At 39.6% G+C, this 18,736-nt stretch overlaps 1 protein-coding gene across 2 annotated transcripts in view; it reads left to right on the top strand.

The window, feature by feature from the left end:
• Window positions 1-18,736, top strand: part of SYNE2 (spectrin repeat containing, nuclear envelope 2) — a 396,555-nt gene that overhangs the window by 253,771 nt on the left and 124,048 nt on the right. For both annotated transcript variants that reach the window (XM_011961973.1, XM_011961974.1), the window contains exons 61-65: window positions 1,318-1,449; window positions 5,586-5,783; window positions 6,386-6,460; window positions 8,933-9,043; window positions 14,645-14,761. In XM_011961973.1, coding sequence (XP_011817363.1) covers window positions 1,318-1,449; window positions 5,586-5,783; window positions 6,386-6,460; window positions 8,933-9,043; window positions 14,645-14,761 — 633 coding nt within the window. The remainder of the gene's footprint in view (window positions 1-1,317; window positions 1,450-5,585; window positions 5,784-6,385; window positions 6,461-8,932; window positions 9,044-14,644; window positions 14,762-18,736) is intronic.

An 18,736-nucleotide genomic window follows, 5' to 3' on the forward strand; every position in this document is an offset into this window, starting at 1 on the left:
TAACACCCACAGGGAGAAAGAAGATCTAGCACTCAATGTACTATCTTGTAATAATAATATAAAGAGAAGAAAAAAATATATAATTTGATCTATTATTTTCATCCTTTTGTGCTTTATTGGTCTCCTGGTCAGAAGAAGAAAGCCACAGTCCTAACTATGCTTTCAAGTGGCTTCTTCACAGATGAAAGGGGTGAAATAGAAGAGGAAGTTCTATTTTGTGCCAAGTTAGGTATCAAACTGGGCTGCTCAAATTTTCCATCTCATTGTGCTGGTGGCAATCAGATGTCCCCTCAGATATTTCAAAGCTAAGGAAGACAGTGGTGACGACAATCATTAGAATATGGTACATTTCCTTTGATTTCTACTTTAGATGTTGTAAGTGCCCTCGTTGTAGAAAATAAGACAAATTACTTTTGTGGGGAGTAACAGGATGTAGTTCATTATTGAGGGCTGGGGAGCAGATGTGCACAGTGAACATAGTTATTCATTTCCAGCCTACAGCTAAAATTATGGTTAAATATTAAAGAAAATACAAGGAAGAATTCCGTGTTGGCTAGAAACTTTGTAGTTTTAAAAGGCATTTTGCTTCACTATGTAGCATACCAAAGAAGTATCTAGTTTTTCTTTTGAAGTCTGTTTCTTTGTTTTTCATCATACTTAATCATACTATTTAGTCCCCAGATAGGTCAGAGCTTTGCTGCTCCCCTAACACTAGATGCCAAGTATTGGTCTGGTTAGTTTTGCCTTATTCTGCAAATTCAGAATGTTCTTGAACCCTCAGCCTCTTACTCATAAAATACACATCACTGATCCCAAGGGGTACCAGGTGAAGATGAGTCTGGACCGGGAAAACCCATCATCACTGACATCACATGCTCTGTTCTGTCTGAATCAGTTATGTCACCTTTCTATGCGGAAAGCCTGCCCCCCCGCCCCCGCCATGGAATATGTATTAAAATGGTGTATGTGACTTGTCAGTAAATTCTCAAAAGTTAGCAACTTTATGTTAACATGCCATAAAATGCTTTCCAGAATAAACCCACTGGACTGGAAATACTTAAGAGCAAAGGTGTGTCCAGTGAGACTTGTACTTTAAGCACTGCCCAGGGTGCTCTGGCATCTAGTAGAGCAAGAAGATCAGGTGTCAGCTTTGCAAACATTCTTCTCTCTGTTTAGGCTACCACGTCCTATCGAAATCTCAATGGGTGCATATTTGCCGTGAGTGATTAAAACTTCTGTGGAGCTAAACAATGAAAATAGTCCATTAATCTGCCTAGATTATGACAAATATTCTTTTTTGTGGGGGTTATTTTATAGGTAGTCATAAAACAGACCAATGAATGTGATAAAGAAATAGAAAATTTGAAACAGATCTTAAATAGTTACTCAGCTCAGTTCTCCCTTGAACATATGTCACCAGACCAAGCTGCCAAGCTGCCACAACTACAGGTATGTGTCTTTCATTCATGAAGGTATGTTTCATTTGTCCATCCGTCCATTTATATAATACTTACTAAGGCTTTGGTGTCTAGTTGCCTTTCTAGTGGTACAGTGTAAGTTCCTATTTCTCTGTAACAATTGAAGGTATTTCTGTGTGTGTTTACTTTCCATCCCTATTTCATAAAATAGATGATTATACAATTATCATTACTAAAAAGTGATAAAATTGTAGCCCCTGATGTTTAATCAAGAGAAGCCTTATCCATTTGTAGCCTGGGCAGCCCTAACCCCAAAAACTGAGCCAGGGCTGCCACATCTCCTTCTTTATTGGAGGGCTTTTTAAGTGCCCTTGGCCTCAGCTTGATGCGTTTTGATCTGAATTTGCTCTAGTGCCAAAGAACCTGATACAACACACAGGATATTTGGACACCCTGACTTTCTGGGATAGAGTCAGGCAGTGTGGGCAGGCTGGCCTTCAGCAGTGAAGACCCTGAATACTATTGTAATAAAGAATTCCATATTCTAAGCAGTATTGCCATACTAACATATTGCCATATGTCAGAATTAACGGTGTCATGTGGATTCGGTTACAATGGTTTGTATGATAACCTATTGCTAGGTTTTCTCAGTCTTTGTTTTTGAAGTAACATTTCCATAAACAACAACAACAACAACAAAAAATCTGATTGTATGGTAGGAGTAATAGAGAGCTGCTTTTTTTCTTGCCATCAAATTGATGCAGACAAGCAATTAATATGGTACTCAAAGGAAGATAACACTACTTGCCAGCTGTGAGACTTGGGGCAAGTGATTTGACATCTACAGTGAAGTACAGGAGAGTACAAGATGACACAGCTGTTAAATGGTGGATCAATAATTCCCAATCAGTAATAAAGACTCAATATTGTAAAAATACTAGATTTCCCATTATGCTAAAAAATCAGGGACCCCAAAGAGCTTTTGTTTATATGAATTATATCCATTGATAACGAAATTAAAACTCAGAAATGTAAAAACGTTCATTTAGTTTTTAAGCAACAATAATAAACCCACTGTATTTTAATAGGAATAACTATTTTTATTATTATTATTTTTTTTAGAGATGAGGTCTCACTGTGTTACCCAGGCTGGAGTAGAAATAACATTTTTTTAAGTAGTTATATTTTCTAAAACAAATAGTAACGAGAAGAGTGACATTGTTTTATGTATCTGTAATCTCTTTAATATCTGGTTTAATATTAGGTCAGTACAAAAGTAATTCCAGTTTTCTCATTGAAAATATGACAAAAACCGCGATTACTTTGGCACCCACCTAATAGACAGATTCTTATGTTTCTGCATTTGATCTGTTGAGGCATGTAGTTTTGTTTTAAGTATGCGAAGACAGTACAACCTCTCAAAGACATGCACTTGGAAGATGGAGGGATATTTTAATAGTCCTTTTGAATAATTGTGGACATTTTTCTTTGAAACTATACTAAAACCCAACAAGTGCAAATTACATATTAATTGTAAAATGGAATCCGAACCCATGTCAATGAACTTTATATGTTCTTACATTAAAATTTACTGGTCTACTTTGTACTTCGAATGGATCTTCTAACAATGCATGATTTTATAACATCACGCCCAATCACTTGGAAAATCCTGATTAACTGAGTTATGCGGATCTTCTAAATGTTGACACATTTCAAGAGTCAATATTTCTTTGAATCGTACTTGTTAATATTAACACCTATCTCTTCAGAAAAAAATCTTTTAGTATTTAAGGAAAGCAATACAGTTTATCAGCTGGCTTTTTTTTCAAGTAAAAATAGTGTTCTGTGAATAAAAAGGATAGTTCAGCTTACAACTCAAACAGTAGCATAAGTGCTTTTTCTCAGCCATTGGCCCTTCATATGCAGCAGAAGTGCCATATGCATACTTTCCGTTTTTTCACAAAGAATAGTGAAAATATATACTGCTGTGGTTTGAATGTTTTTGTCCTCCCAAAAAATGTTGCCCCCCGCCCCCCACCAACATTTCTATTCATGTTGAAACTTGATCACCAACACAGCAGTATTGGGAGGTGTGGCCTTTGGGAGGTGATTGAGTCATGAGGGCTCCTCCCTCATGAATGGGATTAGGTGCCCTCTGAAAAGGGCTTGAGGGAGGGAATTCACCCATTTTTGCCCTTCTGCTTTGTGCCATGTGAGAACATGACAAGCCTCCCTTCAGGAAGATGTAGTGTTCAATGCACCATCTTGGAAACAGAGAACAGCCCTCACCCGACACCAAACCCCCCAGTACTTTGATCCTGGACTTCCCAGTCTCCAGAACTGTGAGAAATAAATTTCTGTTCTTTATAAATTACCCAGTCACAGATATTCTGTTATGGCAGCACAAATAAACTAAGACACATATTTTTATCAAGGACATTCTTAAGGAAAATGGAAATTTTTTTACTATAAATACATCAAAGTGAAGAACCCAGTAACAACTAATACACGTGGCGTGCATGCCTTGATTCATATAAGGTGCCAGTAGTTTTACCCACCATTGCTTTTATGCCATCAGTGCAAATGTCAGCACAGTATAAAAGGCAAATAGCATTTTAGTGTAATGAAAATGATCTGGACCTTATGGACTGTGGCCAGGGGTCTGCAGATGCTGCTTTGAGAGCAGCTGCTCCATGTAGGACTGTGCCTCTACTCTGTTTCTGTTATTCTAGTGACTACAGTATCGCTCTTGTCAGGAGGCAGTGTACTTCTAAAGTTTAGTGTTTATTGAAAATGGAACACAAAATACAGCCAACTCAGATTTAAGTCAAACAATTGTTATTTCCCAAAAGCAATCACAGAAATTTTGACTTCAGACACAATAGGGGTATTGGCATAGGAATGTGTGCAGTAGAGCCAGGAGAAAGCCCAGGCCTATGCTCTGCTGCGTGCTAGCTGCAGCTTTGGACAAATCACCTTCTTTCTCTGGCCTTTAGAACTGTGTCTTGCAGGTGGAGACAGATTACGTTTCTCTGCTCTGTAAGAAAATTAGTGCTTCTGTGACTATCTGTAGGATGGGTGGGTGGATGAACCAACAGCAAGAAAGGAAGAAAGGAGGAGGAAAGAATAGGGGTTTGAGGAATATATTAGGAACAAATTTCAAACACATGAAGGTTTTCTAAAAAGGAGCAGGCTGCTTCTGATACAGCACTCACTTCAGGATCTCAGGCAAGTTGAATGACATCTCTCAGAGGTGCTAGAGAGGAGGATGTTAGTGTATTTGTCACCTGCTATTTCTTCCAGATCTAACAATCTATAATCCTATAATCATCTCAGACAGACACCGGGCATCTGCATGTCTGCCATGTATAAGAAATTTTATTTGCACATGTCAATAATACAAATGTTAAAAGTAACATTATGAAGGTTGAGATCATCTGTCCATCATTCCCATGTTAAGTTATACTACATGGTACCCTTATTTGTTTATTTATTCTTATTTAGTAGGAAGATTTTACTGTAGAAAAAGTAAATGATTGAGCAGAATAGACTGTGCTTTAAAAAAAAATGAATTTAGTAATACCAAAGAAGTCTTCAGAGATGATAATAAAAGAGTGAGATTTCTATCTTCATTTTCTCTCAGTGGTTCCCAAATGTTAGTCTCCCTAAGAATTTCCTGGAGAGACATGGGAACATGTCTCCTGGGGACATGCATTTTTAATATGCTTTGGGACACAATGGGAAGTATGCATAAGGCACTTGTGTGGTGTTGGTTAGTGTGCAGACTCCTGGACCCTCCCCTGTGGATCCTGGTTCTCTCAGTCCTGTAGCTAGCCACTGGAGCAGTAGCTCCCAACCCTGGCCACACACCACAGTCATCTGTAGAGCATGTTACAAGTTTCCACGCTTTGGCATAACCCCCAGGGATTCTGATTCACAAGGTCTCTGGTAAGGCTGAGGCATCCTATAGCTTGTAAACCCTACACAGGACCTTTGGAAATGCAGGCAGGATGGAAAGGAGCTATACTGTACCAGAGACTAGCTTCTGGCTTTGTAAACCAAACAGCAGAGAAAAATCTTCAGCCCTTGTACCAAAGGAAGCAGGCTGTTCTGGGCCCGCAGAGGCCTCAGACTTCTCAAACCTATGCAAACACTCTTTCTACACAGGGAGAAATCGAAGATATGGAAAAACAGATTCTGAGTTTGAACCAAAAAAAAGAAGACCTGTTGGTGGACCTGAAGGCCACCGTACTAAACCTTCACCAGCATTTGAAGCAAGAACAAGAAGAAGTAGAAAGAGATATGCTGCCAGCTGTAGCATCAGAGGAGGGTGGAGTGGCGGAGAGGGATGCTTCTGAGCGGAAGGTGGGTATGACTTTAGGTTAATGCTGGCCCCACACTCCACAAGAGCATTAGTGGATAGTGTTTTCCACCTGAACGACCTGTGGCATCTATATCTATGGCTTGTAATAAAGGAATTTTTAGAAGTGGAAATACTCAACCTGAAGTTGTTTACTAGTGAATATAAATCCTCAGGATGTGCCTGTTCTGGACTCCACCCAGAATTCTTAACACCTGAATTACTTTAGGACACGCTTATAAAATTTCACAGGCAGATCGATCTAGCCTCCCTTTGAAGTATCTTCGTACAGAAAGTCAGCCCTTTACAGACTTAAGAAGGGCCCAGTGCCTAAGCCTTCTCTGCATTCACATCAATGAATCACATTCTTTAATTGTTTGATGAGGGGCCACAGGGGGCCATGAAAATGTCAAGACCTAAGGTTTGACTGACTTGGGATATCTGGCTGGTGGAGCTGAATGGAGCAGGAGACAGAGCCTCCTTGTAGGAGTGGGCATCTTCAATATAGTGATTAAAAAATTAGCTACATAAAAATGCAGCCGGACAGGGATCTTGGTGATGTTGACTGGCAAGCAGACTGCAGGTATTCTTGTGCTGTGCCTTTCAGTTGAACAGAAGAGGCTCCATGTCTTACCTGGCAGCAGTCGAGGAAGAGGTGGAAGAAAGTTCCATGAAGAGCGAAGTAAGGGAAATGATTTTCTTGTTCAAGTTTGTTAGAGCGAGGCCTCTAAAAGAAGTCAGTGAAAAGATCTTAAAGTGAATGGAAACATAAGAATTTTTAAAATTAATGTTGATATTTTAAAAGTATGATTGAAGTAGTTCTCTTATGTTATTAATGTTTAAGTGTATGGAAACCTACTTCACCATGTAAGAGTGAGATGAATGTAATTCAGGGACTCTCGTTGGCATACGGGAGAAGGTGAAGAAGTTCTCTGTAGTATCCTGATTTCTGAGGACTTTCTCTGAAGTTTTGAGAGCATGCTGTTTGTTTGGCACTCCTGGTCTCATTTTTAGAACTGCATTTTTCCACATTTCAATTACTCTTTTGGTCTAAAACAGTATTTCCAATGACACAGAGAGTTGTGTTAGCAACTCGTACTAAGAATTTGTACTACTTAATTGTAACTGGTTGAATGAGACATTTTCAGTTGTCTTTTCTGACATCAGTTTCCATTTCATACTTGAAAAAATAAGTTGCAATGGGTATTATGACAAAAGGAAGAAAATTGAAGCAACTTACAGTTTTTGTGACTCACACGTAACCACTAGACACTTTTTGGGCTCGTTTTATAGATGGTTAAGTAGCTCCACTGTCACACAAAACAGACCTCTTATCCTAGAGTGTGTCGCTAGGACATGGTGGAACTGTGACAAGGAAGAGTTAAACTTTACTGTGCTCTGTGACCATCAGACAACTTATACCCCTTCATGGCAGAGAATAATGGAGGGACCAGGGACCAGAAAGAGTGACTTCAGTACGATGTTAATTTGAGACGTGTATTTGCTTCTGAGCTGATGTTTATAGTGTTGTCTTTGACAGCAACAAAAAAGTACATGTTCATCAAGCTGTGATTAAAAAAAAAAAAAATTGACAGGTAAAAATTGTATACATTCATAAAAATTTGCCGGGTGTGGTGGCATGCACCTACAGTCCCCCCTACTCGGGAGGCTGAGGCAGGAGAATCACTTGAACCCAGGAGGCAGAGGTTGCAGTGACTGGAGTGCATTGCACTCCAGCCTGGGTGACAAGAGCAAAACTCAGTCTCAAAAAAAATTATATATATTTATGATGTGTGTGATGTTTTGATACAGTATATGTATATATGCATTGTGGAATGGCTAAATTGAGCTAATTAACATACACATTACCTCAATACCATTTTTTTTGATAATGAGAACACTTAAAATCTACACTCTCCGTGATTTTCAAACATATATTAACTATAGTCACCATGATATACAAAAGATCCCTTGAACTTATTCCTCCTGTGCCCTTTTTTTTAATGCTCGTTGACAAACATTTTTGTAATCCCTGGTCGCTGGTAACCATTGTTTTATTCTCTGCTTCTATGAGTTTTTTGTTTTTTTTTTTATATTCCACATAGAAGGGAGATGATGTGGTATGTGTCCTTCTGTGCCTGGATTATTTCATTTAACAGAAGATCCTCTAAATTTACCCATGTTGTTGCAAATGACAGAACTTCCTTATTTTTTAAGGCCATATAGTATTTCACTATGTATATATAACCACATTTTCTTTATCCGTTCTTTTGTTGGTGGACACTTAGGTTAATTGTGTATCTTGGTTGTTGTGAACAGTGCTGCATTGAACATGGGAGTGCAGACATCTGTTTGACATACTGAGTTTTTTCCTTTGGATATATACTCAGTAGTGGGATTGCTGGTTCTATTTTTAATTTTTTGAGGAACCTCGATACTCTACCAATTTACATTCCCACCAACAGTATTCAGGGGTTCTGTTTTCTCCACATCCTCATGACCACTTGCTATTTTCTTATCTTTTTGATATAAGCCATTCTAACAGGTGTAAAGTAGTATCTCACTGTGGTTTTAATTTGCATTTCCCTGGTGTTTAGTGATGTTGAACTTTTTTTCTTATATCCATGAGGCTGTAATTTTAAAGATAGCATTTTAATTTTTCTAACTGTTATGTATTTTTAAATATTTATTTAGAGACAGGATCTCACTCTGTTGCCCAAGCTAGAGTGTAGTGGTGCTCACTGCAACCTCCAACTCCTGGCCTCAAGTGATCCTTGCACTTCAGCCTCCCAAAGTGCTGGGATTACGGGTGTGAGTCACAGTACCTGGCCTCAAAGATACCATTTAAGGTTACATTGACCAAAGCAGATTAAGTTCCTAAAAGCACCGTTTTAAAGATTTCCTTCGTGTGACATGAGCTGAGCCCCTACTTTTAAAAGTATTTTCTAGGCTTTAGGAAGAGCAGCTACGTTTGTAAACATGATATAGTTAGCAAAAAATACAGATTAAAAAAATGGGGGAGGGCTGTAATAAAGGGCTCTGGTTACACTGCCTGATAAGTTGAGTCTGGTATAAAAGAGGTGAGTGAGTAGGGCGCCGGTTATGACAGGAAGGGAAGCTCTTCCTTTTGCTAACCAATCGATTACTGTGATAGAATGGAGATGAGAAGGCAGAGCCATCTCCTCAGTCTTGGTCTTCACTTTGGAAGCATGACAAGGACATGGAAGAAGACAGAGCTTCCTCATCCTCTGGAACAATTGTTCAGGTAATGCTGGGCATAACAACCACACTTAGGGGTTATGAGCGTAGCGGGGAGCAGAGATCTATTTCTGCATGACTTTCTTTCCCCCACACCCCCGAGACGGAGTCTTGCTCTGTTGCCCAGGCTGGAGTGCAGTGGCATGATCTCAGTTCACTGCAACCTCTGCCTCCTAGGTTCAAGCAATTCTCCTGCTTCAGCCTCCCAAGTAGCTGGGATTACAGGCACACGTCAACACGCCCAGCTGATTTTTGTATTTTTAGTAGAGACGGGGTTTCACCATGTTGCCCAACTTTCTTGTTAACTTTGCTTCCTCTCTTTCCCCTTTACTTTGTTTTTCAATCAGCACTGCCTAAACCTTTAAAATGCCCATTTGTAGCTCAGACAAGGAATAAAAATAAGGGTAGTAAAGAACTATCTTATTTAAAGGAATGCTTAGGGAGGGAACCTGCAGTGGGCGGAATTTTTTTTTTTTTTTAAGCTGACAACAATTGTATATATTTATGGTATACAACATGTTTTGAAATGTGTATACATTGGAAATGGCTATATCAAGCTAATTAACATATGCATTACCTCACATATTTGTCACATTTTCGGTAATTAGAATACCTAAAATCTAGTCGCTTAGCAACTTTTAAGTATACATTATTATTAACTATAATTGCCATGTTATACATAGATTCTCTTGAATTTATTCCTCCTGTTCAAGTGAAATTTTGTATCCTTTGACCAACATTTCCACAGGCCCTCTCTCAGCCCCCACCCTCCACCCCCAACAGCCCTGGTAACCACCATCCTATTCTCTGCTTCTATGCAGTCCATAGTTTTAGATTACACATGTAAGTGAGATCATACGGTATTTATCATTCTGTGCCTGGCTTATTTCACTTAACATAATGTCTTCAGGTTTATCCATATTGTCACAAATGATGGAATCTCCTTCATTTTGAAGACTGGATAGTACTCCGTTGTATATATATGCCGTGTGTTCTTTCTCCATTCATCAGTTGATGGACACTTAGGTTCCTTCTCTGTCTTGGCTACCGTGAATCTTTGAAAGCTTCTGACATCACCTTTGCACAAACACAAAGACAGCCTTAGTGAGCCCCTGCTTGGTTCTATTTCTGTTGTGTACTCAGTGATAACAGGAGAGTACTTTTTTTGAAGAAAACTCCATATATGTGAAAATCCAAACTGACCAAACAGATAACTCAAAGGAGCAGCTAAAAGCTTCACTGCACTGTTTTACCAAAGCATTTAAATTAACATGCCGCTCTTTTGGGAGTATTGGTGGAGGGTCTCTCCATAATCTTTTTTTTTTTTTTTTTTTTGTGAAACAAAGTAGTATGTAAGATAAATTAGATGCGCTAAGTCTTTTTTGCTCCTTATGACATTCTAAATATTTTCCAATCTCTCGAATGCCCTCACTTTAGAAAATCATCGTAAGCCTATGAACCACGTTCTTCCTTTGCTCCCGGAAGATCTCTGCATCCTCGTGATCCGTACACCTCTCGCTGCTGCCTCCTATCCAGGGCTGACCCCCTGCCCCGCTCTCATGCCAACTCTTTCCCTAATCGTGGGCACCATTCTCTGCCTGTACCAGCCTTGTCAGTCTCTGCCTCTGGCTAGGTTCCTTCCTTCTCTACCTCAGTACTCAGGCTTCCCCTCCCTAACATGTTCTCTTCCTTGTGGCCCCACTACTTCAAACAGAGAGATAGTTCGAGAACCAGCCTGCATCTTCAGTGGCTCCATAGAAGGCTTTGGTCCCTGGGATGCCCTTTCTCCATGTCTGGCTGTAGACTTTATTCCTGTCCACAAAGACCCATCTCAACTTCCCCTGCTCCAAGAAACCTCCTGACATCCTGCAAGGAAAATTGCTGTCTCTTTCCCTGTTTTCCAATAGGATTCTGAACCTCAATTATGACTTAGCACATTTTTATGAATACACCTGATACGATTTCATGAGTGGAAAGAAGCTTATCGTTTATATCCTATACTCAGCTCAGTATGGTACTTTAATGAACTGAATTTCTTGATCCTGCTTCCCATGTTAATTACTACACTTCCTCTTTCATTTGCTACTGAAGGTCTTTCCTTGGTGTTCCACTCCCTACGCCCCTTTTGTAACCTTGTTTCAGCCTCTGGCTGTGCTTAAACTGCCATTGATTTCTGGAGCACCAATTTAGTGCCCTTTTATTAGTCCTAATCCTTATTGACCTCTCTGGGATTGACCACCTCTTCCTTCTTTAACTGTGGTGTTCCTTTAACTTTCTTAATTCTGTTCTTCCCTGTCCCTTCTACCTCTAGTCCCTCCTCCATCTCCTTTTCTTGCCCCTCTTTCTCTTTTGTCTGTGATGCTAGGCATTCCCCCAATGTTCTGTCTTCTTCCTTCTCCCTGTTTTCTTTTTTTTGGGGGTGGAGTCTCGATGTGTCATCCAGGCTGGAGTGCAGTGGTGCGATCTCAGCTCACTGCAACCTCTGCCTCCTGGGTTCAAGTGATTCTCCTGCTTCAGCCTCTCAAGCAGCTGGGATTACAGGCACCTGCCACCATGCCTGGCTAATTTTTTTATTTTTAGTAGAGACAGAGTTTTGCCATGTTGGCCAGGCTGGTCTTGAACTCCTGACCTCAGATGATCCACCCGCCTTGGCGTCCCAAAATGCTGGAATTACAGGTGTGAGCCACTGTGCCCAGCTTCTCTGTTTTCTTTCAGGGCAATTTTATTTCCTCTGAGAGCTTTGTGGTCACCTCTATGCCAGTGATTACCAAACTAAATCTCTAGTCTTGGCTTTTCCCTTAAATCTATAAATCTATTCCACATTTCTATCCTCCTGATAGACGTTTTTGGGATGGAGTTTCTCCAACTCAAACCCATTTTACCAACTTTCCTTCAAAGCTTGCCCCTCTTACTAATTTCTCAATGTCTGCTGATGGTGCCATTATTTTCTCAGAGATAAACTTTGGAGTTCTATTAGGTGCCTCATTTCTCTCACCTTTCACATCCTGTCAGTGGCCAATGATGTCCATTCACTGCATACAACCTCTCCTCCCATTATTTTTGCTATCATCTTATTTCAAGCAATTCTTATTACTTCCCTGGACTTTTGGAGTAGCCCTCTAATTGGTTTACAATTTCCAATTGTTTTTCCTAATACATCTTATAAAATACTGATGACTTTTCCTAAAACCAATCATGCTAAACCTCAGCTTAAAATTCTTCGTGGAGTCTGATTATCTACTGAAGAAAATGCAAACTTAGCCTGGCATTCCAGATTTTCCTGATCCCTACCTACCTTTCTGATTTTATCTAATCTCTACCTTTAATTCTTGGTTTATACCTTTCTGATAACAGTCACTGTTTTCAGTAGAAGAAGCTGAAAAGACACTAACATTTTCTTAGGAAATGCTAAATGCCATATATATGTGACTAAATTGCAAGCGTGGGTGAGATAGTTTTTATTCCCATTTTAAAGGTGAAGTAACTGAGGTTCAGAGAGTTCAGGTTAATTTTTCCGAGACCACACAACTTGCAGGTAGAGCAATCAAGGTTGGTTGATTATAATATCCACATGCTTTCTCCCACGTTGTGTTAATTCTTTGTGTACATGTCATTTTCCCATTGCTTAACTTTGGTTAACCTTAAAAGAAGGCTTGCTGAATCAGAGTATACATCCATTTAAAATGTGACACACATTTTCAAACTGCCTTCTAGAAAGGTTATACCAAGCTAGGCACAGTGTCTCATGCCTGTAATCTTAGCACCTTGGGAGGCTGAGGTGGGTGGACAGCTTGAGCCCAGGACTTCAAGACCAGCCTGGGTGACATAGTGAAACCCTGTCTGTGTAAAAAAATATAAAAATTAGTCAGGCGCAGAGGCGGGCGCCTACAGTCCTGGAGACTGAGGCGGGAGGGTCAATTGAGCCTGGGAGATGAAGGCTGCAGTGAGCTAAGATTGCACCACTGCACCGCAGCCTGGGTGACAGAGTGAGGCCCTGTCTCAAAAAAAAAAAGAAAAACAGAAAGGCTATACCAATTCTATTTCTCCTAGGTATACATGGAATTGCATTTCCTGACCCCTAAGCTGATTTTTGATATTGTCAGTCTTAGCCAAACTTAGCCAGTGGTTTAAATTAATTTATGCTCTAAGAATGTTGAATATCTCTTTAGATGCCTATTGGCTTTTGTAATTCTTCTTTTGTGACTTGCTTGTTCCTACCATTTGACTGTTTTTCTGTGTAAGGGTTGATGTTTTCCTTATTATTTATAAGAGTAATTAATATATTAAGAATATTGGCTGGGCACAGTGGCTCACGCCTGTAATCCCAGCACTTTGGGAGGCCGAGGGGGGCACATCACGAGGTCAGGAGATTGAGACCATCCTGGCTAACATGGTGAAACCCCGTCTCTACTAAAAATACAAAAAACTAGCCGGGTGTGGTGGCGGGCACCTGTAGTCCCAGCTACTCGGGAGGCTGAGGCAGGAGAATGGTGTGAACCCAGGAGACGGAGCTTGCAGTGAGCCAAGATAAAGCCACTGCGCTCCAGCCTGGACGACAGAGTGAGACTCCATCTTAAAAAAAAAAAAAAAAAAAAAAAGAATATTAATACTATGTATAATAGTTATATCCCAGTTTGTTATTTCTCTTTAACTTAGATTATGGTAACTTTTGTGGTGCATATTTTTTTTTTTATATAGTCAATACTAATATTATTTTCATTTCTTGTCATGTTTCCCCATACCTAGAATTTTTATGGTATAACTTGGAGAATTCAATGAAAATTTATTGTTAGGGGTAATACAAGGATTCTAGTTATATTTTTCATAACTAGAATTTATTTTTAGGAGTAATACAATAATTCTACTTATATTTTTCATCAAATGCCTTCGTAGTTCCTAAATGGAATAAATTCACCTTTTCCCCACTATTTGAAATGTGACCTTTATCATATAATTATTTGTTTGTTTGTTTATTTATTTATTTATTTCGGTAGAGACAGGATCTTACCATGTTGCTCAGGCTGGTCTCAAACTCCTGAGCACAAGCAATTCTCCTGCCTTGGCCTTCCAAAGTGCTGGGATTATAGGTGTGAGACATCACACCTGGCCATGTAATTTAAATTTTCGTCTTTTTTTTTTTTTTCCCCCCTTTTTGTGGAGAACGGGGTCTCGCTGTATTACCCAGGCAGGTCTCGAACTCTTGGGCTCAAGCTATCCTCCCGCCTCTGCCTCCCTGAGAGCTGGGATTATAGGCGTGAGCCACCACGCCCGGCGTAATTTAAATTTTCATAAGGACATACTTTTAAAGAATTATTCAACAAGACAAAGCATACTTCTGGAAAAATCTACCTAAGTACCTAATTCTCTAGATTCTTTATGTGCTCATTAAGAAGAGAAGTTTGGAGAATGTAAGTCTTTCAAATAAAGACAATCTTAGGGAAGCTGATTTTTTCTCTAATGAGCAAACTTTTTTCTAATTGTACCTGACTTCTCTGTACCTGACTTTTTTTGCAAGCAGGTAGTTTGTTAAATGAGCAGGCACAGAAAGAAGAACTCACGTGGCACCAGGGCAGGACCTTTTCTGGAGCTCTGATTCTTTTCTTTACAGGAAGCATATGGGAAAATAAGCACCTGTGATAATTCCATGGCACAGATCCTCACACCAGACTCACTAAACACTGAGCAAGGCCCAGAATGTTCCCCAAGGCCCAACCAAACAGAAGAGGTAAGTCCTGGTTGGTAATAAGTAAGCTGCTCAGATAGCTGGACTAGCACCTAGAGATGACCAGTGTTCTGTGTCCTGCAATACCTTGTACATCAAGCCAAGTGTTCCTTTTGAACTTTAACATATGAAGATATGTGCTGTCAAGCTGTAGAACTGGAAGACTTGTCATCAGATATTTACAAAGAAAATAGACATGGCGTAGAGAATTAGACGTTTTTCACTCATTTACCTTTTGTGAACATGAAATAGTCTTTCCGTTGATGACTACTTCTTTAATCTGTAGGTAGAACTTATGGGGGCAAAGAAGTAGAGAAGGTATTGATTAATATAAAAGGCATTTATAGTTATCCGTTTAACTCTCAGACTGTATAAGGTGGGTTCATCCCTACCATATGTTTACAAATTAAGAAATCAAAATTCAGGGAATAAAAATATAGCTAGTGGGCCAGGCGTGGTGGCTCAAGCCTGTAATCCCAGCACTTTGGGAGGCCGAGGCGGGCGGATCGCCTGAGGTCAGGAGTTTGAGACCAGCCTGACCAACATGGTGAAACCCCGTCTCTACTAAAAATAAAAAAATTAGCCAGGCCTGGTGGCACGTGCCTGTAATCCCGACTGCTCAAGAGGCTGAGGCATGAGAATCGCTTGAACCTGGGAGGAGGAGGTTGCAGTGAGCCAAGATTGTGCCACTGTACTCCAGCCTGCCTGGACGATTGAGCAAGACTCTGTCTTTAAAAAAAAAAATATATATATATATATATGTATATGTGTGTGTGTGTGTGTGTGTATTTATATTTAAAAAATATATATATATATATGACTAGTGAATGGGGGAATAAGAAATCAAACCCAGAATGTTCTAATCTGGCTTCCTAATTTGGAATCTTGTACCTCAGTGGTTCTCAAGAACGCCTTACAGCAGGGTGTGGGGGGATGAGTACTATTTCCCAAGTTAACTTTGGTGTTTAGCTGGACCTAAAGCTCCATGGGTCTCACCAAATAGCTCCTGTAAAAGATATTGGCATGTTTTTGCTGTTTTTATTGTTTAATTATTGCATCTCTTCTTTTATACTGAGTTGTATTTATGTTTTTTTCTCCCAACCTTTTGTCTAGTCTTCAAAAATATCTCTTAGTTCTCAAATTGTTACTCCTTTCTCTTCTTTCTTTCCCTCCTCTGTTTCATTCTCTGTCTCTCTTAACAATATATGTCTGGGAAGGTGGACAAATGTGAGAGGTTTACACCCAGTGGCTATGCTAAGAAAGTTGCTGACCTGGTCAGTAGGTTTTTTTGCTGTTCAGAATTAATCTGGGTTTTGTTTTGTTTTTGAGACATGGTCTCACTCTTCACCCAGGCTGGAGTACAGTGACCACAATCATGGCTCACTGGAGCCTCAACCTCCTGGGCTCAGGTGATCCTCCCACCTTAGCCTTCCAGGTGGCTAGGACCACAGGTACACACCATCACGCCTGGCTAATTTTTGTATTTTTTTCAGACACACAGTTCTGCCATGTTGCCCAGGCTGGTCTCGAACTCCTGGTCTCAAATCATCTTCCCACCATAATGTTATTTTTGACACCTAATTAAAAATCAGATGTAGCTTCAATGGTGTTTTAGCTACAGTAGCCATTCTGCTTAATATTCTTTCTGCTGGTGTGGATGACCTCTAGGGTCTTTTCCCTGACCATGTGGATACTAGATAATGATGACAATAAAGAGAAGGAAGAAGAAAAAGGAGGATAACAAAATACTTACTGAACATTTAATATGGGCCAGGTACTGAGATTTTACATATACCATCTCTTTTAATCATTAACAACAGCTCTATGAGATAAATATTGCTGGTACCCCACTTTACAGATAGAGAAACTGAGGCTCAGAGAAGTAAGATGCCCAAGGTCATTTAGCTAGTAAGTGGCAAAGCTAGGATTCAAACCCAGATCTTTCTGACTCTGAGTTTAGAACCTGAGCTTTGAACTATTAGGCTCCAGTGACTCTCTTTTAAACTAATTTATGTATGTGTGTATTTGTATTTTCTTCTTAACTCAGAACTTTTGCTGGGGAGAAATTCTTGGGGCAGGAAAAATAGATGTTACCCTTTACTACAGGAGGAATTTGTCCACTTCTGATTATTCAGGGACTCCTTTACTGGCTCCAAGTTGCATACCTCTTGGTGACTGTCTTCCTGCCTTTTAGTCATTTCTGCCTCATCGGCACGGCACATCACTGAAGAGAGGGAAAGTGGGGACTCTGCAGAGACCAGGCAGCTAATGTCATCAGCCTTCTATCAGCCTCAACAAACCTTTTGTTTCAGGGGTTAAGTGTATTGACCAAATGGTATTTGCATAATTTTTAGTAAAATTCCGAGTCATTCTTGACCCATATCACAACCAAGGATAAATATTTAGTATGGAAAAATGTGAAATCAAGCTAGGCATGACCTCAGAGTAAACCGCCACCATGGCATTCCAGGGGCATGCTTTGCATTTATTCATGTGCAGTTAGGTACTGTACTTTAGGTATTCAGTTTTACATTTCATAAGCAGTGGGGGAGATATGCAGGTATTTGTAGAATTGACTGAAATATTAAGGAGAAAATGTAAAGGTTTGCTATTTTGGCATGAAATGTAGCAATAGCCAGAAAATCAACATGCATTTTAACTGCAGTTTTTTTTTTATTTTAACTGATTACTTCACTGATTATTTAGATCAGTGATGTGTTGATGCAGAAATGAAGCAATGTGATTCACCAACTGAAAAGTTAACTTGGATACTAAAAGGTTGGTGAAATTATGTCAAGAATGTGGAATTGTAGATGCCAAAGTGTAGTGAAAGCAGAAATTGCTTTTGATTCTATTTACTAGTGTGACCATACAGCGAGGAGGCAGTTTGAATAACCTCCCTAAGCCCAGTTTCCTCATCTGTATACCAGAAGTAATAATAGGTTTTAGTTTTGAAATAAGGTGGTGGTCTGTGTATTATGCTTAGCCCAGTGCCTGCTTGTGTTAAGAGCCCAATAAAGGCTAGCTATTATTAATTTACAGTTATGCTTTAGAGATGACATGTTTATTTAATAAGAAATTGTACAATGATAAAACATCCATTTAAATAAGTTTTGCTTTTAGAATTTGGAGCTATCATATAGAGAAGGTATTTTACAGGGGTGCTACTACTGTGTAAAAAACCAGGGAACTCTGAATTAAAAGATCACAGAGCTGTGTGACCTTGGGTAAGTAACTTGGGTGCTTCTCAGAAGCAACATGGTAAAAAGGGAGGCATGTGGGCTGATTAAACGTTCTGTGCACTTGGGTTTCTTAGACTTTAAAAAGAGGTGAGTGAACTGATCACTAGTGGGTTCCTTAGGCCACCCTCAGCTCTTGAAGCTCTATGGTTGGAAATATTCTTTTTTTCTTCTCTTCCCCTTTGGATTCTTTTCAGGTTCAAATAACTAGAAAATAAAACCCAGATTAGTCATGCAGCTTCCTTATTTCCTCATTAATTTGGTGAGTACATGAGAAAGCAGAGAAACTCAATAGTGTCATTTTAAAAAGCATGTGGAGGGCTGGGTTTGGCGACTCATGTCTGTAATCCCAGCACTTTGAGAGGCCAAGGCAGGAGGATCACCTGAGCCCAGAAGTTAGAGACCTGCTTGGGCAACATGGCAAGACCCCATGTCAAAAAAAAAAGGTGTGTGGCATATAACAGGTGCTCAAATAAAATTTTTGAATAAATAATGAAGGCAGGTGGTAAATCTGTGATTACAGATTAATTAATATTAATAGATTATCTTAGATTGATTAATATTAAAAGATTGTTTTCTGCCTTAAAAAAAAGGCAGAAAAAGGAAAGGGGATCCCAAAATCTTTGTCTATAGCAATATCTGAAAACTAGAAGGGAATTAATCAGATGACTAGAAATTGATGTCTGGAAGTCTGGAAGCAAAATCACACAACTGTTGCTTTAAAAAAAAAAAAAAAAAA

This window comes from Colobus angolensis, unplaced genomic scaffold (assembly GCF_000951035.1).
Source record: "Colobus angolensis palliatus isolate OR3802 unplaced genomic scaffold, Cang.pa_1.0 Scaffold57, whole genome shotgun sequence".
Lineage (NCBI taxonomy): Eukaryota > Metazoa > Chordata > Mammalia > Primates > Cercopithecidae > Colobus > Colobus angolensis.